This window comes from Agelaius phoeniceus, chromosome 38, assembly GCF_051311805.1.
Source record: "Agelaius phoeniceus isolate bAgePho1 chromosome 38, bAgePho1.hap1, whole genome shotgun sequence".
Lineage (NCBI taxonomy): Eukaryota > Metazoa > Chordata > Aves > Passeriformes > Icteridae > Agelaius > Agelaius phoeniceus.
This window is the reverse complement of record NC_135304.1, coordinates 1,774,716-1,800,813: the sequence shown is the minus strand read 5'-3', so window position 1 is coordinate 1,800,813 and position 26,098 is coordinate 1,774,716. Positions and strand designations below refer to the sequence as shown.

General features: G+C 59.0%; 2 protein-coding genes across 6 annotated transcripts in view; both read right to left on the bottom strand.

Annotated features, from left to right (window-relative positions):
- The window catches only part of HDAC6 (histone deacetylase 6), a 38,573-nt gene extending 29,600 nt beyond the window's left edge, over positions 1–8,973 (bottom strand). The window contains exons 1-6 of the mRNA XM_077172444.1: positions 8,910–8,973; positions 8,688–8,798; positions 7,234–7,487; positions 6,112–6,194; positions 3,287–3,487; positions 1,295–1,340 (exon numbers count right to left, since the gene is read on the bottom strand). Coding sequence (XP_077028559.1) covers positions 1,295–1,340; positions 3,287–3,487; positions 6,112–6,194; positions 7,234–7,487; positions 8,688–8,798; positions 8,910–8,973 — 759 coding nt within the window. The remainder of the gene's footprint in view (positions 1–1,294; positions 1,341–3,286; positions 3,488–6,111; positions 6,195–7,233; positions 7,488–8,687; positions 8,799–8,909) is intronic.
- Positions 8,974–9,382: 409 nt separating this feature from the next.
- On the bottom strand, positions 9,383–25,938 carry GATA1 (GATA binding protein 1). 5 transcript variants are annotated; one of them, XM_077172575.1, is made up of 7 exons: positions 25,785–25,853; positions 20,264–20,273; positions 19,753–19,914; positions 17,307–17,471; positions 13,439–13,584; positions 11,880–12,005; positions 9,383–9,770 (listed from the first exon to the last, which is right to left on the bottom strand). In XM_077172575.1, the coding sequence occupies exons 1-7, from the start codon at positions 25,836–25,838 to the stop codon at positions 9,420–9,422; spliced, it is 1,014 nt and encodes a 337-aa protein (XP_077028690.1). In that variant the 5' UTR covers positions 25,839–25,853; the 3' UTR covers positions 9,383–9,419. The 5 variants fall into 5 exon arrangements, with proteins under 5 accessions (XP_077028690.1, XP_077028686.1, XP_077028688.1 ...); XM_077172571.1 differs by lacking the exon at positions 20,264–20,273 and having other exon boundaries at positions 25,785–25,938; XM_077172573.1 differs by lacking the exons at positions 20,264–20,273; positions 25,785–25,853 and adding an exon at positions 23,116–23,196.
- Positions 25,939–26,098: the final 160 nt, after the last annotated feature.

Here is a 26,098-nt window from a genome sequence, read left to right as displayed (position 1 = left end):
GGACCCCAACATCTACGGGGGGACCCCAAAACAGGGGAGGGAACCCCAACATCAACGAGGGGAACCCAAACACAGGGGAGGGAACCCCAACAGCCCCTGGGGAACCTCAACATCAATGGGGGGACCCCAGAACGGGGGGGAACCCCAACATCAATCGGGGGGGAACCCCAAAACAGGGGGGAACCAAAAATAATGGGGGGGAACCGCAAATCGGGGGGGGCACTCAAAAATCAGGGGGGCCTCGAGCCCGCTGGGGTACCCCAAAATCAGGGGATGCCCTGAGCCTTTCCCCCCCCCCAGGGGAGGGGGCAAGACCCCAAAACCCCAGAGGGGAACAGAGGGGATGGGGGGGACCCCAAAACACCCACAGGAGGGACCCCAAAACCCCCCATGGAAGAGACCTGGAGTCATGGGGGACCCCAAAACTCACAGGAGGGATCCCAAAACCCCAGAGGGAAACACAGGGGGACCCCAAAACGCCATGAGACGGACCCAGAATAGGGAGGGACCCCAAAACCCCCCATGGGAGGAGCCCAGAATCAGGGGGGACCCCAAACCCCCTCTGGAAAGGACCCAGTCTCAGGGGGACCCCAAAACCCCCATGGGAGGGGTCCCCAAAACCTCAAGGAGAACCCTGAAACCACCCAGGGACCCCCCCAGGTGTTTGGGGGACCCCAAAACCCCCAGTGAGACCCCAAAACCTCTCCCTGAGGTTCCCTGGTGGCTGGGAAGGGACCCCAAACCCTCTCGGGGGTCTCAGGGATTTGGGGACTCTCCCTTGGGTTCTCAGGGATTTGGGGACCCTCATGGGGGTCTCAGGGATTTGGGGATCCCCCCCTGGGGGTCTCAGGGATTTGGGGACCCCAAACCCTCCCAGGGTCTCAGGGATTTGGGGACCCCAACCCTCTCAGGGGTCTCAGGGATTTGGGGATCCCCCTGCTGTGGTCTCAAGGATTTGGGGACCCCAAATTCTCCCAGGGGTCTCAGGGATTTGGGGACCCCCAACCCTCCTGGGGTCTCAGGGATTTGGGGACCCCCCCCCTTGGGGTCTCAGGGATTTGGGGAACCCCCCCAGGACCCCAAATTCTCTCAGGGGTCTCAGGAATTTGAGGACTTCCCCCCGCTTAGGGTCCCAGGGATTTGGGGACCCCAAACCCTCCCGGGGTCTCAGAGATTTGGGGACCCCCTCCCAACCCCAAACCCCCCCTGAGGGTCTCAGGGATTTGGGGACCCCCCTGCTGTGGTCCCAGGGATTTGGGGACCCCTCCCGACCCCGCCATCGGGGGGCGCTCACCGGGCCGGGGCTCTCGGGGGGCTCCAGCTTCGCCACGAACGCGGGGCTGGGGGACCCCAAACCCACCCTGAGGGCCCGGCCTGGGGTCCCCAGAGCCCCCCCCAAATCCTGGGGGACCCCCGGGGCTCCCCAAACCCCACAGAGACTCCCCAAAACCGCCCAGACACCCCCAGTGCTCCCCAAATCCCCCCAAACTCCCCTCAAACTCCCCTCAAATCCCCCTCAGAGATCCCCCCAAATCCCCCCCAAATCCCTTGGAAACCCCCCCTCAATTGCACCCCAAATCCATCCCAACCCCTCCTCCCAGATGACCCAAATCCTCCCAAAATCCCCTAGATCCCCCCCCCTCAAATCTTCCCCAGACCCCCCCCAATCCCTCAAATCCCCCCGTTCCCCCCCCTAAATGCCCCCCAATCTTCCAAATCGCCCCCAAATCCTCCCCAAATCCCTCAAACTTCCCCCAAACCCCCAAAATCCTCCCCAAATCCCTCAAACCCCTCTCAAATCCCCCCCAAATCCCTCCCAGTTCCCCCCCTCAATGCCCCCAAATCTTCCAAATCACCCTCAAATCCCCCCCAAATCCCCCCAAATCCCTCAAATCCTCCCCAAATCCCCCCCAGTTCCCCCCCTAAATGCCCCCAAATCCCCTCAACCCCCCCCAAACCCCTCTCAAATCCCACCCAGTTCCCCCCCTAAATGCCCTCAAATCCCCCCTAAACCCCCTCAAACCTCCCCCAAATCCTTCCCAGTTTCCCCCCTCAAATGCCCCCAAATCCCCTCAACCCTCCCCCAAACCCCCGAAATCCTCCCCAAATCCTCCCCAAATCCCCCCAGTTCCCCCCTAAATCTTTCCCAAACCCCTTCAAACCTCCCCCAAATCCTCCTCAAAACCCCCAAACCTCCCCCAAATCCCCCCAGTTCCCCCTCTAAATGCCCCCAAATCCCTCAAATCCCCCAAATCCTCCCCAAATCCCTCAAACCCTCCTCAAATCCCCCCCAAACCCCCTCAAACCTCCCCCAAATCCCTCAAATCCCCCCGAAATCCCTTCCAGTTCCCCCCTTAAATGCCCCCAAATCTTCCAAATCGTCCTCAAATCCCCTCCAAACCCCCTCAAACCTCCCCCAAATCTCCCCCAAATCCCCCCTAATCCTCTCCAAATCCCACCCAGTTCCCCCCCAAATCCCCCCCAAATCCCCTCAAATTCCCCCCAAATCCCCCTCAAACCCCCTCAACCCTCCCCCAAACCCCCCAAATCCCTCCCCAACCCCCCAAATCCCCTCAACCCTCCCCTAAATGCCCCCAAATCCTTCCCAGTTCCGCCCCCAAATCCCTCAAACCTCCTCCAAATCCCCCCAGTTCCCCCCTAAATGCCCCCAAATCCCCCCCAAATCCCCTCAAACCTCCCCCAAATCCCACCCAGTTCCCCGCCCAAACCTCCCCCAAATCCCCCCAGTTCCTCCCCTAAATGCCCCCACATCCCCCCCAAACCCCCCAAATCCTCCCCAAATCCCCCCCAAATCCCTCAAACCTCCCCCAAATCCCTCCCAGTTCCCCCCCTAAATGCCCCTAAGTCTTCCAAATCACCCTCAAATCCCCCCCAAATCCCCTCAACCCTCCCCCAAACCCCCCAAAATCCCCCCCAAATCCCTCCCAGTTTCCCCCCTCAAATGCCCCCAAATCCTTCAAACCTCCCCCAAATCCCCCCTAAATCCCCTCAACCCCCCCCCAAATCCCTCAAATCCCCCCCAAACCCCCCAAATCCTCCTCAAATCCCCTCAAACCTCCCCCAAATCCCACCCAGTTCCCCCCCCAAACCCCCCAAATCCCTCCCAGTTCCCCCCCAAATCCCTCAAACCTCCCCCCAAATCCCCCCAAATGCTCCCCAAACCCCCTCAAACCTCCCCCAAACCCCCCAAATCCCCCCAAATCCCCCCAGTTCCCCCCAAATCCCCCCAAAGCCCCCCCCAATCCCCCCCAACCCCCGTTCCCACCTGTGCACCAGCAGCAGCTCCTCGTCGCTGGCCGGGCGGCGGCACTGGGGGATTTGGGGGGGGCACGGGGGTGTCAGGGGGGGTCCCCCAAATCTGCAGGGACCCCCCCAAAGGGGAGGGAGGGGACCCCCGGGTTTGGGGCTCACCTGGACGGGGACGCAGCGCTGGAACAGCTCCTGCAGGGCCGGGCCCCCGGGGGGGCTGCGGGACCCCAAAAACAACGGGGGGACCCCAAAGGTCAGCGGGGACCCCAAAAACACCCAGGGGGACCCCCAAAAACACCCGGGGGGACCCCAAAGGTCAGCGGGACCCCAAAACCCGCACCGGGAACCCCAAAAACACCCGGGGACCGCAAAAACACCCCAGGAACCCCAAAGGTCAGCGGGGACCCCAAAAACACCCGGGGGGACCCCAAAGGTCCAGCGGGGACCCCAAAAACACCCCAGGAACCCCAAAGGTCAGCGGGGGACCCCAAAAACACCCGGAGGACCCCAAAAACACCCGGGGGAACCCAAAGGTCAGCGGGGACCCCAAAAACACCGGGGGAACCCCAAAGGTCAGCGGGACCCCAAAAACACCCCAGGAACCCCAAAGGTCAGCGGGGACCCCAAAAACACCCCGGGGACCCCAAAGGTCAGCGGGGATCCCAATGGTCAGGGGGGACCCCCAAAAACACCGGGGGGACCCCAAAGGTCAGCAGGGACCCCAAAAACACCCCCGGGAAACTCAAAGGTCAGGGGGGACCCCCAAAAAACCCCCCCGGGAACCCCAAAGGTCAGGGGGGACCCCAAAACCCACCCGGGAACCCCAAAGGTCAGGGGGGACCCTAAAAACACCCCGGGAACCCCAAAAACACCCGGGGAACCCAAAGGTCAGGGGGGACCCCAAAAACACCCGGGGGAACCCCAAAACTCACCCGGGGAACCCATGGGTAAGGGGAGACCCCAAAACCCGCCGGGGGACCCCCAAAATCCACAGGGGGACCCCAAAAAACCCGGGGGGAACTCAAAGGTCAAGGGGGACCCCCAAAATCTCCCCCGGGAACCCCAAAGGTCAGGGGGGGACCCCAAAGATTGGGGGGGGACTCCAAAGGTCGGGGGGACCCCAAGAACCCCCCCGGGGACCCCAGAGGGGACCCAAAAAATCCCGAGGGGATTCCAAAGGTCAAGGAGGACCCCAAAAAACCCCCAGGAACCCCAAACATCACAGGGACCCCCAAAAACCCCGGGGGAACCCGAAGAACCCCAGGGCGACCCCCAAAAACACCAGGGGGACCCCAAAAACCCCCCCGGGTACCCCAAAGGTCAGGGGGGACCCAAAAACCTCAGGGGGACCCCAGGAACCCCGGGGGGACCCCAGAAACCCCGGGGGGACCCCAATATTTTGTAGGGAGCAGGAGGTTTGGGGGTTTTGGGGGATTTGGTGGATTTTGAGGGATTTAGGGGCTCTGGGAAATTTGGAGGATTTGGGGGAATTTGGGGGAATTTGGGGGATTTGGGGGAATTTGGGGGGATTTGGGGGGATTTGGATGATTTTGGGTATTTGGAGGATTTGGTGGAATTTGGGGGGGATTTGAAGAATTTGAGGAAAATTTGGGGGTTTTGAAGGATTTGGGGGAGATTTGGGAGATTTGGGGGAGATTTGGGGTGGATTTGGGGGCTGCAGGGAATTTGGGGCATTTAGGGGGGCTATGGGGGATTTGAGGGGGATTTGGGGGGGGATTTGGGGGATTTGGAGAATTTGAGGAAAATTTGGGGGTTTTGGAGGATTTGGTGGAATTTGGGAGATTTGAGGTGGATTTGGGGTGGATTTGGGGGGGATTTGGGGCATTTAGGGGGGCTATGAGGGATTTGGGGAGGATTTGGGGGGGATTTGACGGGGATTTGGGGGGGATTTGGGGAGAATTTGGGAGATCTGAGTGGGGACTGGGGGATTTGGGGGCTCCAAGGGATTTGAGGAGGATTTCAGGGGGTTTTGGGGGGCTCTGGGGGATTTGAGGAGTATTTGGGGGGGTTTTGGGGGTTTTTTGGGGGGATTCAGGGGATTTTGGGGAGTATTTGGAGGGGTTTTGGGGGGATTGGGGGGATTTAGGGGAATATTTGGGGGAGGTTTGGGGGAATTTTGGGGGATATTTGGGGGGGTTTTGGGCGACGATTCAGGGGATTTTGGGAGGCATTTGGGGGGATTTTGGGGGGATTTGGGGGGATTCAGGGGATTTTGGGGGGGAATTTGGGGGGTTTTTAGGGGGATGTTGGGGGGTTTTTGGGCAGATTCAGGGGGATTTTGAGGGGTATTTTGGGGGGATTTTGGGGGGTATTTGGGGGGATTCAGGAGATTTTGGGGGGTATTTGGGGGGAGTATTTAAGGCGGATTCAGGGGATTTTGGAGAGTATTTTGGGGGTTATTTTGGGGAGTATTTGGGGGGTATTTGGGGGGATTAGGGGTATTTTGGGGGGTATTTTGGGGGTTATTTGGGGGGGGTTTTGGGCGGACTCAGGGCATTTCGGGGGTTTGGGGGGTATATGGGGGGTATTTGGGGGGGTTTTGGGGGGTATTTGGGGGGATTCAGGAGATTTTGGGGGGTATTTTGGGGGGTATTTTGGGGGGATTTTGGGGATTTTTTGGGGGGTATTTGGGGGATTTTGGGGGTATTTGGGGGGATTCAGGGAATTTTGCAGGGTATTTGGGGGGTATTTGAGCGGGTTTTTGGGGGGTATTTTGGGGAGATTTTTTGGGCGGATTCAGGGGATTTTGGGCGGGTGTTTTGGGGGGTGTTTGGGGGGTATTTTGGGGGATATTTTGGGGTGTTTTTGGGGTCTCCCTACCGTCCGTCTCCGTGCCCGTTCCCGTGCCCTCCATCTCTGACCAGCCCGGTCCCGGTGGGAGCCGCGGCCTCGGCCCCCAAATCTGCTCAGGGTGGGGGGGGGGAGGCAATTGGGGTCTGGGGGCTCCTGGGACACCCCAACCCCCCCCCCAGGAGCCCCCCAGCCCCAAAGGGACCCCAAACCCCCCCTGGTCCTGAACCACGACCCCCACAAACCAGCGGGGCCCCCCCAAAGGGCTCCCGCTGTGCTGGGCCTTCACCAAAAATGCCAAAATTTGGGGTACCCCAGGAACCCCCCCCCCAACAGCCCCAATATTGGGAGCGCCCCACCCAGCACCCCCAAACCGCACTTTTGGGGTCCCCCCCATTAGCAGCTGCTGTAACTCCGCCTCCAGCCCCCTCAATGTCCCAGGAGCCCCAGAGCCCCCCAGAATCTCCCATTTTTGGGGGTCCCCACCCATTAACAGCCACTGTAGCCCCAGCCCCACCCCCCAACCCCCCCATTTTTGGGGTCCCCCTCCCCCCCAGTTACCAGCTGCTGAAGCTCCAGCTCCCCATGTCCCAGACCCCCCCAAACCCCATTTTTGGGGTCCCCCATGTCCCAGACCCCCCAAACCCCATTTTTGGGGTCCCTCATATCCTAGACCCACCAAACCCCATTTTTGGGGCCCCCCATATCCCAGACCCCCCAAGCCCCATTTTGGGGTCCCCCCCCCCGTTATCAGCTGCTGTAACTCCAACCCCCCCCCCCATATCCCAGCCCCCCACCCCCTATTTTTGGGGTCCCCCCCATTAGCAGTTGCTGCATCTCCTCCCCAATATCCAGGACCCACGGACCCCACAAACCCCATTTTTGGGGTCCCCCATGTCCCATACCCACCAAACCCCATTTTTGGGGTCCCCCCCCCATTATCAGCTGCTGTAACTCCCAACCCCCACCCCATATCCCAGCCCCCCCCCCCCCATTTTTGGGGTCCCCCCATATCCCAGACCCCCCCAAACCCCATTTTTGGGGTCCCCCCCATTACCAGCTGTTGTAATTCCAGACCCCCCCCATTTCTGGGGTCCCCCATATCCCAGCCCCCCCCATTTTTGGGGTCCCCCCCCCCCCCCCCCCCGTTACCAGCTGCTGTAGCTCCGCCTCCAGCCCCGCCCTCCGGCCCCGCGCGCGCCCGCGCCGGCGCGCCTGGACCAGCGCCCCCCTGCTGGGGGAGCCGCCGCCCCCGCGCGGCCCTGGGCGGAGCCCACCGTCAGACACGCCCCACTCAGACCACGCCCACAAACCACGCCCACCGTGAGCCACGCCCACTGACCTCACCCACTTAAACCCCGCCCATAACAAAGCCACACCCCATGAGCCACGCCCCCCACGGAACCCTCAGGTACAATGGGAGGTGGGGCCAGGGTGGCCACGCCCAATTAGCCACGCCCACTCCACACAGACCACGCCCGGCACGTGTCAGCCACATGCGCCCGGAGGTTTGGGCGTGGTGCTGTGACCACGCCCATTTGAGGCTCCGCCCCCTCCAAGCCCCGCCCCCTCCGCACGCGGAGCCCGCTCCATTTCGGGGCGCGGGGTCTCCGGCCACGCCCGTTGAGGCCCCCGCCCCCTGCCCCGCCCCGTGCTGGCCCCGCCCCTCTCACCATGGCAGCCGGGGGGGCTCTAGCGGCGCGCGGGGGGGGGGCATCGCGGGGGCCTGGGGGGGGACACGGGTTAGGGACAATGGGGGACAATGGGGGGGGGGGGACACGGGTTGGGGACAATGGGGGACAATGGGGGGGGAAATGGGGTTAGGGACAATGGGGGACAATGGGGGGGACACGGGTTAGGGACAATGGGGGGGACACCGGGGGGGGGGACACGGGTTAGGGACAATGGGGGACAATGGGGGGGGGACACGGGTTGGGGACAATGGGGGACAATGGGGGGGACACGGGCTGGGGACAATGGGGGACAATGGGGAGGGGGGACACGGGTTAGGGACAATGGGGGGGACACCGGGGGGACACACGGGTTAGGGACAATGGGGGACAATGGGGGACACACGGGTTAGGGACAATGGGGGGGACACCGGGGAGGGGACACGGGTTGGGGACAATGGGGATAGCGGGGGGAGAATGGGGGGGGACACCTGTGGGACACGGGTCGGGGGACACCTGTGGGACACTGTGGGGGGGGACAGGGCGGGGACACGGGTCGGGATGCCGGGGGACACGGCTTAGGCGACAATGGGGACACCGGGGGACAGCGGGGGAGGGGACACGGGGAAGGGGCGGGACACCGAGAGCCTGGGATGGGCGCGGGTTTGGGGACACCGGGGGCCACCGTGCGGGGACTGGGGGGGACAGCGGGGCGGGGGCAGAGCCGGGGCGGGGCCGCCACAGCGGGGGCGGGGCGGGCGGGAAACAAACGGGGCCGGAGGGCGGGGACGGGGCCAGGACGGGCCGGGAGCTCCATGGGGCGGGGAGGGTGCGGGGGCTCCTGAGGGGCTCCGGGGGTCCCGGAGGGCTCCGGGGGGTTCGGGGGTCCCGGGGGGGTTCGGGGGTCCCGGGCGGGGCCGGAGCCGCCTCACTCACCTGCAGCCCCGCGCGACGCTGGCGCGAGGCGCGCCGTGATGACGTCAAGGGCGGGCGGGGCAGGAGCGAGAGTAAGGGGCGGGGCCACGAGGGGGCTTGGCTTGGTCACGCCTGGGGCGTGGACTCGCGAACAGTGGGGCGGGGCTTAACGGGGCGGGGTTCGGTGAGAGGCGTGGTCCAATGTGGGGCGTGGTCCAATGTGGGGCGGGGCCACCGCTTTACGGGTTGCCATGTTACCCGTGCTCGTGGGGGCGGCCATATTGGTTTTGCTCATGGAGGCCGCCATATTGGCTGTGCTCATGGGGCCGCCATATTGGCTGTGCTCAGGAGGCCGCCATATTGACTGTGCTCATGCAGGGCGCCATATTGGCTGTGGTGATGGCGGGGGGCGCCATGTTGGTTGTGCTCAGGAGGCCGCCATATTGGTTGTGCTCATGGAGGCCGCCATGTTGGCTGTGCTCATGGAGGGCGCCTTGTTGGTTGTGCTCAGGGGGCCGCCATGTTGTTTGTGCTCGAGGGGCCGCCATATTGCCCATGCCCATGGAGGCCGCCATCTTGGGTCCAACCATTCGTTGCCCACAGTGGGGAAGCCTCTTTAATATGAATTTTTATAGTTCCACCAAACCCCGCCCCCACCCCGCAGGTGGACACGCCCCCCCATTTTCCCCCCCAAAGAACGAGGCTGAGCCGGGCTCTGTCGGTACCAAACTGTACTGGGGACCCCCCCCCCCGTTAGAGCTGCGGGCTGAGCCCGGGGGGCGCCGCGCCGGGGGCGGGGGCGGCCCCGAATTCGCCGCCCAGGAAGGGCCCGGCGGGGGCGGGGAAGGGCAGCAGGTGCCCGGACAGGACGAGCGGCCCGAGGGCGAAGAGCGCGGGCCGGGTCCTCGGGGGGGGGGCTGGGGGGGGCGCGGGGGGGGGGGCAAGGGGGGGCCCCGCCGAGGTTTCGGGGACCCCCCCCGGGGCCGGCGCCCCCCCCCCCTGCGCGCCGGCGCCCCCCCCCTGGCGCCGCTTCTTGCCCTTGGCCGAGACCTTGCGGTTGCGGGTCTGGATCCCGTCCTTGCGCATCGTCAGCGGCCGGTTCACCTGGGGCGGGGGGAAACCTGGTTAGGGGGGGCCCCAAAATCCGGGGGGGGTCCCAAAATCCGGGCCAGGGGTCCCCAAACCTGGGGGGGGTCCCCAAATCCAGGGGAGGTCCCATAATCTGGGCCAGGGGTCCCCAAACCTGGGGGGGGTCCCCAGATCCAGGGAGGTGGTCCCGAAATCCAGGTGGGTCCTGAAATCTATGGGGGGGTCCTGAAATCTGGGGAGGGGTCCCCAAATCCGGGGGCATCCCAAAATCCGGGCCAGGGCTCCCAAAACCCGGGGGAGAGGGTTCAGCAAATCCAGGGCGGTCCCAAAATCCAGGGGGATTCCCCAAATCCGGGGGTGTCCCCAAATCCCGGGGGTGTCCCCAAATCCAGGCCAGGAGTCCCAAAACCTGGGGCAGGGGGTTCCCAACTCCAGGGTGGTCCCAAAATCCAGGGGGGATCCTGAAATTTGGGGTGGTCCCCAAATCTGGGGATGACCCCAAATCCGAGCCAAGAGTCCCAAACCCTGGGGAGGGGGGTCCCCAATCCGGGGTTGTCCCAAAATCCGGGGTTGTCCTGAAATCTGGGGGGGGTCCCCGAAATCTGGGGGGATTCCCCAAATCTGGGATGGGGGGTCCCCAAATCCAGGGTGGTCCCAAAATCTGGGGGGGGGGGGGTCTCCAAATCTGATCCAGGAGTCCCAAAACCCAGGGGAGGGGGGGTCCCCAATCCAGGGTGGTCCCAAAATCTGGGGGTGGATCCTGAAATCCGGGGGTGGTCCCCAAATCCGGGGCAGTCCCAAAACCTGGAGGAGGGGGTCCCCAAATCCAGGGGTCCCCAAATCCAGGGGTCCCAAAATCTGGGGGTGGATCCTGAAATCCGGGGGTGGTCCCCAAATCCAGGGGTCCCAAAATCTGGGGGTGATGTCTTGGACCCCCACCCCCATCAGTGATGGGCGCCCAAAAATTCCCCCCCAGGCCCCATCTCCCCCCTTGAACCGGGGGCATTTGGGGTTTGGGATGTCCTGGCCCGGTTTTGGGGTGACTCGGGGATGTTTTGGGGCATTTTGGGGTTATTTCAGGGATATTTTAGGGTGGTTTTGGGGTCCCTCACCTGGTGCAGTTCGTAGTACAGCCCACAGGGATTGGGGTTTGGGGGGTTTTAGGGATATTTTAGGGGCATTTTAGGAATGTTTTACAGGTATTTTGGGGTGTTTTATGGGTATTTAGGGATCTTTTGGGGTGTTTTAGGGATATTTTGGGATATTTTAGGGTCCCTCACCCGGTGCAGTTTGTAGTAGAGGCCGCAGGCGTTGCACACGGGGTGTGGGGTATCTCAGGAATATTTTGGGATATTTTGGGATATTTTAGGGTGGTTTTAGGGTTGTTCTGGGGTCTCTCACCCGGTGCAGTTCGTAGTACAAGCCACAGGCATTGCAGACGGGGTTTGGATATTTTGGGATATTTTGGGGATGTTTTGGGATATTTAAGGATATTTTGGGATATTTTAGGGATATTTTAGGGTTATTTTGGGGTCCCTCACCTGGTGCAGTTTGTAGTAGAGGCCGCAGGTGTTGCAGACGGGGTTTGGGGTTGCTCAGGGATATTTTGGGATATTTAGGGATATTTTGGGTTATTTTGGGGTCTCTCACCCGGTGCAGTTTGTAGTAGAGGCCGCAGGCGTTGCAGACGGGGTGTGGGATATTTTCGGGATATTTTGGGATATTTTGGGATATTTTGGGGTGGTTTTAGGGATATTTTAGGGTCTCTCACCCGGTGCAGTTTGTAGTACAGCCCACAGGCATTGCACACGGGGTGTGGGATATTTTCAGGATACTTTAGGGATATTTTGGGATATCTCAGGGATGTTTTGGGGTCCCTCACCCGGTGCAGTTTGTAGTAGAGCCCGCAGGCGTTGCAGACGGGGTGTGGGATATCTCAGGGATATTTTGGGGTATCTCAGGGATATTTTGGGATATTTTAGGGATATTTTAGGGTCCCTCACCCGGTGCAGTTTGTAGTACAGCCCACAGGCGTTGCAGACGGGGTGTGGGGTATCTCAGGGATATTTTGGGATATCTCAGGGATATTTTGGGATATTTTAGGGATATTTTAGGGTCCCTCACCCGGTGCAGTTTGTAGTAGAGCCCGCAGGCGTTGCAGACGGGGTCCCCGCGGGGGCTGCGCCTCCACAGCGTGGTGGTGCTGGTCTGGCAGTTGCTGCAGACGGTGCCGGCGCGTTTGCTCACCAGCTGTGACAGGGGTTGGGTAAACCAGGGGGTTTGGGGGCACTGAGAGGGGATTGGGGGGCACTGAGAGGGGATTGGGGGGGACAGAGGGGGTTTAGGGGCACTGAGAGGGGATTTGGGGGTGGCAGAGAGGATTGGGGGGCACTGAGAGGGGACTGGGGGCACTGAGAGGGGATTTGGGGAGGGATAAAGGGGATTGGGGGGGCAGAGGGGATTTGGGGGCACTGAGATGGGTTTAGGGGCACTGAGAGGGGATTGGTGGAGACAGAGGGGTTTGGGGGTCTGAGAGGGGATTTGGGGCACTGAGAGGGGATTTGGGGGGGGGACAGAGGGGGTTTGGGGGCACTGAGAGGGGATTTGGGGGGCAGAGGGGGTTTAGGGGCACTGAGAGGGGATTTGGGGATGGCAGAGGGGGTTTGGGGTGGATTTGGGGGTGTAAAGGGGGATTTAAGGGGCGGACCAGGGGTGTGTGTTTGGGGTGTGTTTGGGCTGGTTTTGGTGTGGGTTTGGGGTGTGTTTGGGGCTGTTTTTGGGGTGGTTTTGGGGCGTGTTTGGGGTGTTTTTGGGGTGTGTTTGGGGCATGTTTGGGGTGTGTCTGGGGTGTGTTTTGGGGTGTGTTTGGGGTGTTTTTGGGGCCTGTTTGGGGTGGTTTTTGGGGTGTGTTTGGGGCCTGTTTGGGGTGTGTTTGGGGTGTATTTGGGGTAGTTTTTGGGGTGTGTTTGGGGTGTGTCTGGGGTGTTTTTGGGCTGGTTTTGGGCTGTTTTGGGGGTGTTTTTGGGGTGTGTTTTGGGGCTCTTTTTGGGGCCTGTTTGGGGCGTGTTTTTGGGCTGTTTTTGGGGTGTTTTTGGGGTGTGGTTTTGGGCTGGTTTTGGGCTGGTTTTGGGCTGTTTTTGGGGGTGTGTTTGGGTTGTGGTTTTGGGGTATTTTTGGGGTGGTTTTGGGCTGTTTTTGGGGTGGTTTTGGGGCATGTTTTTGGGGTGTGTTTTTGGGCTGCTTTGGGGCTGTTTTGGGGTGTGTTTGGGGTGTGTTTGGGGTGTGTTTGGATTGTGTTTTTGGGGTATTTTTGGGGTGTGTTTTTGGGGTGTTTTTGGTGTGTGTTTGGGGTGTGTCTGGGCTCTCACCAGGCGCTTCTTGGGGTGGATCAGGGGTGTGTGTTTGGGGCGTGTTTGGGGCATTTTTGGGGTCTGTGTTTGGGTTGTGTTTTTGGGCTGTATTTGGGGTATTTTTGGGCTGTGTTTTTGGGCTGTGTTTTTGGGCTGTGTTTGGGCTGTGTTTTTGGGCTGTGTTTGGGGTGTGTTTTTGGGGCCGTTTTGGGCTGGTTTTGGGCTGTGTTTTTGGGCTGTGTTTGGGCTGTGTTTTTGGGCTGTGTTTGGGGTGTGTCTGGGCTGGTTTTGGGGTGGTTTTGGGCTGTGTGTGGGGTGTGTCTGGGCTCTCACCAGGCGCTTCTTGGGGCGGATCAGGGGCCGGTTGTGCCCGTTCAGCCGGTGGTACAGCCCGCAGGCGTTGCACAGGTAGTGCCCGGTGCCGTCCCGGCGCCACAGCGGCGTCGCCGTCGCCCCGCAGTTCACGCACTCGCGCGCCTCTGCCCAGTATGGACCAGTGAGGGACAGTGAGGACCAGTATGGACCAGTATGGACCAGTACGGGACAGTGAGAACCAGTATGGACCAGTATGGACCAGTACGGGACAGTGAGGACCAGTATGGACCAGTACGGGACAGTATGGACCAGTATGGACCAGTAAGGACCGCTATGGACCAGTATGGACCAGTACAGGACAGTACGGGACAGTATAGACCAGTAAGGATCAGTAAGGACCGGTATGGGACAGTATAGACCCATACAGACCAGTATGGGCCAGTACGGGCCAGTATAGACCAGTAAAAACCAGTACGGGACAGTATAGGACAGTATGGACCAGTACGGATCAGTACGGACCAGTACGGGACAGTATGGACCAGTAAGGACCAGTACGGACCAGTACGGGACAGTGAGGGACAGTACGGACCAGTATGGACCAGTAAAAACCAGTACGGGACAGTATAGGACAGTATGGACCAGTACGGACCAGTATGGACCAGTACGGACCAGTACAGACCAGTACAGACCAGTATGGGACAGTGAGGGACAGTACGGACCAGTATGGACCAGTAAGGGACAGTACAGACCCATACAGACCAGCACGGGACAGTATCGACCAGTATGGACCAATATGGGCCAGTATGGACCAGTATGGGATAGTATGGACCCGTACGGACCAGTATGCGCCAGTATGGACCAGTAAGAACCAGTACAGGACAGTATGGACCGGTACGGACCAGTATGGGACAGTATGGACCAGTATGGACCAATACAGACCAGTACGGACCAGTATGGGACAGTATAGACCAGTATGGACCACTGCGGGACAGTAAGGACCAGTATGGACCAGTATGGACCCATACAGACCAGCACAGACCAGTATGTGCCAGTATGGACCAATATGGGACAGTATAGACCAGTATGGGACAGTATGGACTCATACAGACCAGCACGGACCAGTAAGGACCAGTATGGGACAGTAAGGACCAGTATGGGACAGTATGGACCAGTAAGAACCAGTATGGGACACTGCAGACCAGTATGGGCCAGTACGGACCAGAGGGAGCAGTATGGACTGGAGCAGTATGGACTGGTGAGAACCAATATGGGACAGTATGGACCAGTAAGGACCAGTATGGGACACTGCAGAGCAGTATGGACCAGTATGGACTGGTGAGAACCAGTACGGACCAGTGTAGACCAGTCTGCACCAGTACAGACCAGTATGGCCCAGTATAAACCACTACAGACCACCAGAGGGCAGCACCCCACAGTTCAGACTTTCTGCCCAGTACAGACCAGTAGAAACCAGTACAGACCAGTAGAAACCCACATGGACCAGCAGAGCACCCACCCCCCAGTTCCCACACTCTGCCCAGTATCAACCAGTATAAACCAGTATGGACCAGTATGGACCACTGTGGAACAGTAAGCTCCAGTATAAACCAGTACAGACCAGTGTAGAATATCCTGCACCAGTATAAACCAGTACAGACCAGTATAAACCAGTACAGACTGCTATGGAACAGCAAGCACCAGTATAAACCAGTACAGACCACTACTGCATATCCTACACCAGTATAAACCAGTATGGACCAGTATAAACCAGTATGGACCAGTACAAACCATAGATATCCTGCACCAGTATAAACCAGTACGGACCACTACTGCATATCCTACACCAGTATAAACCAGTATGGACCAGTATAAACCAGTACAGACTGCTATAGCATATCCTACACCAGTACAAACCAGTACAGACCACTATAAAATACCCTACACCAGTATAACCAGCACTGACCAGTATAAACCAGTACAGACTGCTATGGCATATCCTGCACCAGTATAAACCAGTATGGACGAGTATAAACCAGTACAGACCACTACTGCATATCCTGCACCAGTATAAACCAGCATGGACCAGTATAGACCAGTACGGACCAGTACAAACCATAGAGGACCCCCATAGGATATCCTGCACCAGTATAAACCAGTATGGACCAGTATAGACCAGTACGGACCAGTACAAGCCATAGAGACCACCATAGGATATCCTGCACCAGTATAAACCAGCATGGACCAGTATAGACCAGTACAGACCAGTATAAGCCATAGAGACCCCCATAGGATATCCTGCACCAGTATAAACCGGTACAGACTGCTATGGCATATCCTACACCAGTATAAACCAGCACTGACCAGTATAAACCAGTATGGACCAGCATACACCAGTAGAAGCCAACACAACCAATCTGTGCCCCAGTCTGGATCAGAACAAGCTCCACTATAAACCAGTACAAGCCCAGTTCATTCCCAGTGCATCCCAGTATGAACCAGTGCACCCAGTGAGCCCCCCAGTCCCTCCCAGTGCTTCCAGTCCCTCCCAGTTTGATCCCAGTGCCCCAAGTCCCATTCCCAGTCCATCCCAGTCCATTCCCAATCCCTCCCAGTCTCTCCCAGTTTATCCCATCTCTCCAGTCCATCCAGTCCCTCCAGTTTATCCCAGTCCATCCAGTCCCATTCCCAGTCCATCCAGTCCCTCCCAGTTTATCCAGTTTATCCCAGTCCATCCCAGTCCCATTCCCAGTCCCCCCCAGTCCCATTCCCAGTTTATCCCAGTCCCATTCCCAATCCCTCCCAGTCCCTCCAGTCCCCCCCAGTCTCTCCCAGTCCATTCCCAGTTTATCCCAGTCCCCCCCAGTCCCATTCCCAGTCCATTCCCAGTCCCATTCCCAGTCTATCCCAGTTTATCCCAGTTTATCCCAGTTTATCCCAGTCCATCCCAGTCCCCCCAGTCCCATTCCCAGTCCCATTCCCAGTTTACCCCAGTCCCATTCCAGTTTACCCAGTTTACCCCAGTCCCCCCCAGTCTCTCCCAGTCCCATTCCCAGTTTATCCCAGTCTCTCCCAGTCCCCCCCAGTCCATCCCAGTCTCTCCCAGTTTATCCCAGTTTATTCCCAGTCCCCCCCAGTCCCCCCCAGTTTACCCCAGTCTATCCCAGTCCCCCCCAGTCCCCCCCAGTCTCTCCCAGTCCATTCCCAGTTTATCCCAGTCCCCCCCAGTCTCTCCCAGTCCCATTCCCAGTCTCTCCCAGTCCATCCCAGTTTACCCCAGTCCCCCCCCAGTCCCCCCCAGTCTCTCCAGTCCCATTCCCAGTTTACCCCAGTCTCTCCCAGTTTACCCCAGTCCCCCCCCCAGTCCCCCCCAGTCCCATTCCCAGTTTACCCCAGTCTCTCCCAGTCCCATTCCCAGTCCCATTCCCAGTTTATTCCAGTGCCCCCCAGTCTCTCCCAGTCCCCCCCAGTCCCATTCCCAGTCTATCCCAGTTTATCCCAGTCCATCCCAGTCCCCCCCAGTCTCTCCCAGTCTCTCCCAGTCCCCCCCAGTCTATCCCAGTCATCCCAGTCCATTCCCAGTCCATCCCAGTCCATCCCAGTCCCATTCCCAGTCCATCCCAGTCCATCCCAGTCCCCCCCAGTCTCTCCCAGACCCTCCCAGTCCCATTCCCAGTTTACCCCAGTCCCATTCCCAGTCCATCCCAGTCCATCCAGTCCCCCCCAGTCTCTCCCAGACCCTCCAGTCCCATTCCCAGTTTATCCCAGTTTATCCCAGTCCCCCCCAGTCTCTCCCAGTCCCATTCCCAGTCCCTCCCAGTCCCCCCCAGTCCCATTCCCAGTTTATCCCAGTCCATCCCAGTTTATCCCAGTCCCCCCAGTCTCTCACCGCAGCTCGGGCTCCCGGGGGGGGCAGCAGGGGGGGTCCCGCGGGGGGGGGGCTCCGGGGGGGGCTGCAGCAGCTCCAGAACCGGGGGGGGCTCCGGGGGGGGAGGGGGCCAGGAGGGACCCCCCAGGGACCCCCCCTCAGCCCAGGGCACCAGGGACAGCCGGCCTGGGGACATTGGGACACTGAGGGGACATTGGGGACATTGAGGGGACATGGGGGGACACCAGGGACCCCCTCAGCCCAGGGCACCAGGGACAGCCGGCCTGGGGACATTGGGGACACTGAGGGGACACTGAGGGGACATTGGGGGACACCAGGGACCCCCCCTCAGCCCAGGGCACCAGGGACAGCCGGCCTGGGGACATTGGGGACACTGAGGGGACACTGAGGGGACATTGGGGACACAGGGACCCCCCCCTCAGCCCAGGGCACCAGGGACAGCCGGCCTGGGGACATTGGGGACACTGAGGGGACACTGGGGACATTGGGGACACCAGGGACACCCCAGGGACCCCCCTCAGCCCAGGGCACCAGGGACAGCCGGCCTGGGGACATTGGGGACATTGAGGGGACATTGGGGACATTGGGGACACCGGGGACCCCCCCTCAGCCCAGGGCACCAGGGACAGCCGGCCTGGGGACATTGGGGGGACATTGGGGACACTGAGGGGACATTGGGGACACCAGGGACCCCCTCAGCCCAGGGCACCAGGGACAGCCGGCCTGGGGACATTGGGGACAGTGGGGACATTGGGGACACTGAGGGGACATTGGGGACATTGGGGACATTGGGGACAGTGGGGACACCAGGGACCCCCCCTCAGCCCAGGGCACCAGGGACAGCCGGCCTGGGGACATTGTGGGGACATTGCGGGGGACATTGGGGACAGGGGGGGACACACAGGGATGTCAGGGACATGGGGGGCATTGAGGGGACATTAGGGACAGTGGAGACATTGGGGGGACATCAGGGACAGGGGGAGATATGTGGGGGACATTGGGGACACGGGGGGACACAGGAACATTGGGGACAGGGGGACACCAGGGATGGTGGGCCATGGGGACACTGGGGACATGGGGGATGGGGGCGACACTGGGGGATATTGGGGACACGGGGGACATCGGGGACACAGGGGAGGGCATTGAGGACATGGGGGGACATCAGGGACAGAGGGGGACAGGGTGGCACTGATTGGGGACATCAGGCACAGAGGGGGGACATTGGGGACACACAGGGACATCAGGGACAAGGGGGATCTTGGGGACACGGGGGAAATGGAGGGACAGCGGTGAGGGGTGGCTCAGGGGGACATCGGGGACATTGGGGACATTGGGGAAGGGGCACAGGGACACGTGTGGGGACACTGGGGACATTGGGGGCAAGGAGGATGGAGGGACATGGGGGACACAGCAGGGGGGACAGAGAGAACATGTGGGGGTTGTGGGGCTTTGGGGACAGAGGGGACGGGGGGGGACAGAAGGGACAGGGAGGACACAGGTGACACCGGGGACACGGGGGTGACACAGGGGGTGACACAGGTACAGGTGACCCAGGTGACACAGGGATGACACAGGGGGTGACACAGGGGTGACATGGGGGGTGACACAGGGGTGACATGGGGGGTGACACAGGTACAGGTGACACACGGGTGACCCAGGAGTGACCCAGGTGACACGGGGGGGGTGACAGAGTGACACAGATGACACAGGGGTGACAGGGGGTTGACACAGAGGTGACAGGGGGATGACATTGGGGTGACCCAGGGGTGACATGAGGATGACACAGAGGGTGACTTTGGGGTGACATTGGGGTGACCCAGGGGTGACATTGGGGTGACACAGGGGTGACATTGGGGTGACCCGGGGGTGACATTGGGGGTGACACAGTGACACAGGTGACACAGGGGTGACATGAGGATTACACAAGGGGTGACATTGGGGTGACATTGGGGTGACATGGGGGTGACATTGGGGATGACCCGGGGGTGACCCAGGGGTGACATTGGGGTGACATTGGGGTGACCCAGGGGTGACATTGGGGTGACACTGGGGTGACACAGGGGTGACATTGGGGTGACACTGGGGTGACATTGGGGTGACACAGGGGGTGACATTGGGGTGACACAGGGGTGACCCAGGTGTGACATTGGGGTGACATTGGGGTGACATTGGGGTGACACAGGGGTGACCCGGGGGTGACACAGGGGTGACATTGGGGGTGACATTGGGGATGACCCGGGGGTGACCCAGGGGTGACATTGGGGGTGACACTGGGGTGATACAGGTGTGACATTGGGGGTGACACTGGGGTGACATTGGGGTGGCACAGTGACACAGGTGACATTGGGGTGACAGGGGTGACATTGGGGTGACATTGGGTGACATTGGGGTGACCCGGGGGTGACATTGGGTGACATTAGGGTGACATTGGGGTGACCCTGGGTACCTGGCGCGGGGGGGAAGGGTCCCAGCAGCCCCCCCGGCTCCAGCCCCTCGGGCGCCCCCAGCCCCAGGAAGGGCCCGGCCTCGTCCGGGAACGGGGGGGGCCCCTCCGGCCCCCCCAGCGTCACAAACTCCATGGGGGACCCCAAAACCGGCCCGGGGGAGCCTGCGGAGAGAGCCCAGGTCAGCACCCCAAAAACACCAGAGCAGAACCCCAAAAACCCCAAATCAGCACCCCAAAACCGGCCCGGGGGAGCCTGCGGAGAGAGCCCAGGTCAGCGCCCCAAAAACACCAAAACTGAACCCCAAAAACCCCAAAACTGAACCCCAAAAACCCCTCTGGGACCCCAAAACCGGCCCGGGGGAGCCTGCGGAGAGAGCCCAGGTCAGCACCCCAAAAACCCCAAAGCTGAACCCCAAAAACCCCAAATCAGCACCCCAAAAACCCCAAATCAGCACCCCAAAAACCCCAAAACTGAACCCCAAAAACCCCAAATCAGCCCCCCAAAACCGGCCCGTGGGAGCCTGCGGAGAGAGCCCAGGTCAGCGCCCCAAAAACACCAAAACTGAACCCCAAAAACCCCAAATCAGCACCCCAAAAACCCCTGAGTGACCCCAAAACCGGCCCGGGGGAGCCTGCAGAGAGAGCCCAGGTGAGCACCCCAAAAACCCCTCTGGGACCCCAGACCAGCACCCCAAAAACCCCTCTGGGACCCCAAAAATCCCAGGTCAGCACCCCAAAACCGGCACAGGGTGTGCCTGCAGACAGAGCCAGAGCAGCACCCCAAAAACCTCTGTGGGACCCCAGATCAGCACCCCAAAAACCCAAAAATCCTGTGGGACCCCAAATCTATGGGGGGTGCCTGCAGAGCCCCCAGGTCAGCACCCCAAACCCCTGTGGGATCCCAAACCAGCCCCCCAAAAACCCCTGTGGGATCCCAAACCAGCCCCCCAAAACCCCTGTAGAGCCCCACATGAGCACCCCAAAGTTCCTGCGTGACCCCAAAGCCCCCAATGCCCCCCAATCACCCCCAGGACCCCCAGGACTCCCAGGTTGCCCAAATGGGGATTTGGGGGTCCCCAACCCCTGCAGGTCACAGCTGCACCCCAAAAATCCTCCCACGGAGCCCTGGGGACCCCCAAACCCTCAAATCCCCAAACTGGGGACCCCGAACCCCAAAATCCCCAAACTGGGGGGGTCCCAAACTCCTGGGTGCCCCCAAACGCCAAAATCCCCAAACTGGGGGGTCCCAAACCTCTGAGAACCCCCAAACTCTGAAATCCCCAAATTAGGGGGCCCCAAACCCTGAAATGCCCAAACCGGAGATCCCCAAACCCCAAAATCCCCAAACTGGGAACCCCCAAACCCCAAAATCTCCAAATTAGGGGGTCCCAAAACCCCTGTGAACCCCCAAACCCCCGGGTGCCCCCAAACCCCCAAATTTGGGATCCCAAAACACCTGGGAACCCCCAAACCCTGACCACCCCAAACTGGGCACCCCCAAACCCCAAAATCCCCAAACCTGGGACCCCCAAACCCCTGGGAACCCCCAAACGCCCGAAACCCCCAAACCAGGCACCCCAAAATCCCCAAACTCCAAAAACCCCAAAAACCCCAAAAACTCCAAAATCCCCAAACCTGGGACCCCCAAACACCCGAAACCCCCAAACCCCCTAAACCAGGCGCCCCCAAACCCCAAAATCCCCAAAGTGGGCACCCCCAAAATCCCCAATTGGGGGTCCCAAACCCATGGGAACCCCCAAACCCCAAATTCTCCAAACTGGGGATCCTAAACCCCTGGGGACCCCCAAACACCCGAAACCCCCAAACCCCAAAATCCCCAAACTGAGGACCCCCAAACCCCTGGGAACCCCCAAACTGGGCACCCCCAAACCCCAAAATCCCCAAACTGGGCACCCCCAAATGGGGACCCCATAACCCCTGGGAACCCCCAAACTCTGACCACCCCAAACTGGGGACCCCCAAACCCCAAAAACTCCAAAATTCCCAAACCTGGGACCCCAAAACCCCAAAATCCCCAAACCTCTGGGAACCCCCAAACCCCCGAAACCCCCAAACCAGGCACCCCCAAACTGGGCACCCCCAAACCCCAAATCAGGGGGTCCCAAACCCCTGGGGACCCAAATTGGGCACCTCCAAACCCCAAAATCCCCAAACTGGGGGGTCCCAAACCCCTGGGAACCCCCAAACCCCGAAACCCCCAAAATCCCCAAACAGGCACCCCCAAACCCCAAATCCCCAAATCGGGGGGTCCCAAACACTCGAAACCCCCAAACCCCCAAACCAGGCGCCCCCAAACCCCAAAATCCCCAAACTGGGGGTCCCAAACCCATGGGCACCCCCAAACCTCAAAATCCTCAAACCTGGGACCCCCAAACCCCAAAATCCCCAAACCGGGGATCCTCAAACCCCTTTGGACCCCCAAACTGGGCACCCCCAAAATCCCCAAACCGGGCACCCCCAAACCCCCAAATCCCCAAATTGGGGGGTCCCAAACCCCTGGGAACCCCCAAACACCCGAAACCCCCAAACCTGGAACCCCCAAACCCCTGGGGACCCCCAAACCGGGCACCCCCAAACCCCAAAATCCCCAAATTGTGGGGCCCCAAACCCCTGGGAACCCCCAAACTGGGGATCCCAAACCCCAAAATCCCCAAACTGAGGACCCCCAAACCCCTGGGGACCCCAAACCCCAAAATTCCCAAACTGGGCACCCCCAAACCGCGAAATCCCCAAACTGGGGGGTCCCCCAAACCCCTGGGCACCCCCAAACACCCGAAACCCCCAAACCAGGCACCCCAAAATCCCCAAACTGGGCACCCCCAAACCCCAAATCCCCAAATTGGGGACCCCCAAACCCCTGGGGACCCCCAAACTGGGCACCCCCAAAATCCCCAAACTGGGCACCCCAAACCCCAAAATCCCCAGATTGGGGGGTCCCAAACCTCTGGGAATCCCCAAACCCCAAAATCCCCAAATTGGGGGGTCCCAAATCCCCAAACCAGGCACCCCCAAACCCCAAAATCCCCAAACTGGGGATCCCAAACCCCCAACCCCCCCCCGACCCCTCCCCCCCACCCCGGGGGGGCCTTTTTGGGGTCCCGGACCCCCCTGAACCCCCAAACCCGGGGTGGGGTTGGGGGTCCCTGACCTGGAGCCGCCGTGTCCGTCCCTGTCCCTCTGTCCCTGTCTGTCCCTGTCCCGCCCGGACAGACGGACGGACACGGGGTGGGGGGGGGAAGGTGGGAGGGGCTCCAGGACCCCACCCCTACCCCTCCCCCCCCTCCTTGGACACCCCAAAACCTTTGGGGGGTCCCGGGGGGGTTTGGGGGGGGCAGAGCTCACCTGGCGCTGCGGGGCCTGCGGGGTCTGGGGGGTTTTGGGGGATTTTGGGGATTTTTGGGGGATTTTGGGGCGTTCTGGGGTTTTGGGGTGCATCCGGGGGGGCGGTAACGGCCCCGGGGCTGCCGGGGGCTGATAAGGCCTTATCAGATCCTGGGGCCACGGCGGTTGCTGGGGGGGGCGGGCGGGGCCAGGGCCTTATCAGCTCCGGCCAGAGCGGGGGCAGGGCCGGGGCGGGGGACACCCCAAAAAAATGGGGGATGGCGCCCTAAAAAATGGGAATTGCACCCCCAAAAATTGGGGAATGGTGCCCCAAAAAAACGGGGATGGAACCCCAAAAAAAAGGGGATGACGCCCCAAAAACTCGGGAATGGCACCCCCAAAAATGGGGGATGGAGCCCCAAAAATGGGAATGGCAGCCCCAAAAAAACGGGGGATGGTGCCCCCAAAAATGGGGGAACAGACTAGAACCGGGAATGGCACCCCAAAAATGGGGGATGACAACCCCAAAAAACGGGGAATGGCGCCCCAAAAATGGAGAACGGCACCCCAAAAAATGGGGAATGGCACCCCAAAAAACGGGGGATGGCACTCAAAAAATGGGGAATAGTATCCCAAAAAATGGTGCCCCAAAAATGGGGAATGGAGCCCCAAAAAAATGGAGAATGGCACTCCAAATTCCACACTGACACCCCAAAATGGAGAATGGTGTCCCAAAAATTCGGGAATGGCGCCCCAAATTCCACACTGGCACCCCTAAAAAATGGGGGATGGCACCCCAAAAATGAGGGATGGCATCACCAAAAAAAAATGGGGAATGGCGGCCCCAAAAAAACTGGGAATGGCACCCCCAAAATGGGGAATGACCCCCAAAAATGGGGAATGGAACCCCAAAAAATGGGGAATGGTGCCCCCAAAAAATGGGGGATGGCGCCCCCAAATTCCACACTGACACCCCAAAATGGGGAATGGCACCCCCAAAAATGGGGAATGGTGCCCCCAAAACCTGGAATGGCATCACCAAAAAATGGGAATGGTGCCCCCAAAAATGGGGAAAGGTGCCCCAAAACCCTACAGACACCTCAAAACGGGGACAGAATTCCACACTGGCACCCCAAAACTGGGACACCCCAAAACAGGAAGGGACACCCCAAATTCAGGCCTGACACCCCAAATTTCAGCGCTTTCACCCCAAATTCAGGCCTGACACCCCAAATTTCAGCGCTTTCACCCCAAATTCAGGCCCTGACACCCCAAATTTCAGCGCTTTCACCCCAAATTCAGGCCCTGACACCCCAAATTCCAGCACTTTCACCCCAAATTCAGGCCTGACACCCCAAATTCCAGCGCTTTCACCCCAAATTCAGGCCTGGCACCCCAAATTCCAGCATCTTTCAGCCTCTAAATTTGAAGTTTTCAGCTCGAAATTTGCAATTTTCAGCCTGAAAATGAATTTTTTTCAGCCCCGAAATTGGGGGTTTGAACTGAAAATTTGGCATTTTTGGCCCCGAAATTTGAGGTTTCAAGGAAAAAAATAAAAATAAGGATTTTCATGCCTGAAAAATGGCAGTTTTGGGCCAAAAGTGAGGTTTGCAGCATGAAATTTGAGGCTGTCAAGTAAAAAATTTGGGATTTTCAGCCCCAAATTCACTTTTTTCAGCAGCAAAATGGGGATTTTGAGCCACACAATTGGACATTTTCAACCCTTAATAAACCCAAAAAAAGCCAATTTTTGAGGGAAAAATGGAGTTGGGAGCAACAAATTTTGAATTTCGGAGTAAAATTCAGGGGTTTTAACCTAAAATTTGTGATCTTTGGACCAAAATTCAGGAATTCCAGCCCAAAATTTGAGGTTTCAGGGTAAAATTCAGCATTTCCAGGCAAAGTTTGGGATTTTCAGCCTGAAAAAATTGGGATTTTCCTAATTATGTTTATTTTTTTGGCAACAAATCAGGAAATTGGAGCCCCAAATTTTGCATTTTTAGGACACAAAATTGAGGATTTCAGCAGAAACGGAGCTGAGGCCCAAATTTGGGTGTTTTACCCTAAAATTTGGTCTAAAATTGTAAAATTCACTCCCAGATTGGGCCTTTCAGACACCAAAATGAGAATTTTGATTTTAATGACAGAAGCTGGAGATTTTTTTGGTTCAAAATTCTCATTTCTGGCACCAAAGTTTTTTTAAATTTATTTTATTATTTATTATTTATTTATTTATTATTTATTATTTTTTATTTATTTTTATTTTTTATTCCAAATTTGGCGTTTTTTGCCCCAAAGCTGGAGGTTTCCCACCCAAAAATTGGAATTTTTCAGCCTGGAACTTCTATTGCCAACCCCAAAACTTGGATGTTTCCACTCAAAATCACAAATTTGAACCCAAAATTCACAATCCTCACCCCAAAAATTGGATGTTTCAGCTGAAAATCACAAATTTTAACCCAAAACTCACAATCCTCACCCAAATTTAGCAGCTCTAACCTGAAACTGAGAGTTTTCACCTAAATTCCGAATTTTCAAGGCAAAACTGAAATTTTTCCCCTAAAAATTGGAAATTTGCAGCCTGAAATTGGGGATTTTGCAACAAAACTCGGCCATTTTCACCCTAAAACCCAACATTTTCTGCCCCACATTTCCCAACCCCCAAAATTAAGATTTTTTTTCTCTCTCACCTCTGATTTGGGCTCCAATCTGGAGATTTTGGGTCCAACCCGGGCGGTTTCCATCTCCTGCTGCAGCTCCGGTCCCAAATCCGACGGTTTTGGCCCAAAATCCGAGGTTTTCACCCCAAATCCGAGGTTTTTGGCCCCAAATCCGAGGTTTTCACCCCAAATCCAGTGTTTTTTGCCCAAAATCCGAGGTTTTCACCCCAAATCCAGCGTTTTTTGCCCAAAATCCGAGGTTTTCACCCCAAATCCGATGTTTTTTGCCCAAAATCCGAGGTTTTCACCCCAAATCCGGGGGTTTTGGGTGGGATTTTCCCCAT

Excerpts from the sequence above, each read along its gene's own strand:
- GATA1 (XM_077172575.1), bottom strand. The coding sequence starts at position 25,838 with ATGGAAACCGCCCGGGTTGGACCCAAAATCTCCAGATTGGAGCCCAAA. Across the intron at positions 12,006-13,438 it reads TCCGCCCCAAGAAGCGCCTG|CTGGTGAGCAAACGCGCCGG; the intron begins GTGAGAGCCCAG and ends CCCCTGTCACAG. Across the intron at positions 9,771-11,879 it reads TCTACTACAAACTGCACCGG|GTGAACCGGCCGCTGACGAT; the intron begins GTGAGGGACCCT and ends CCCCCGCCCCAG.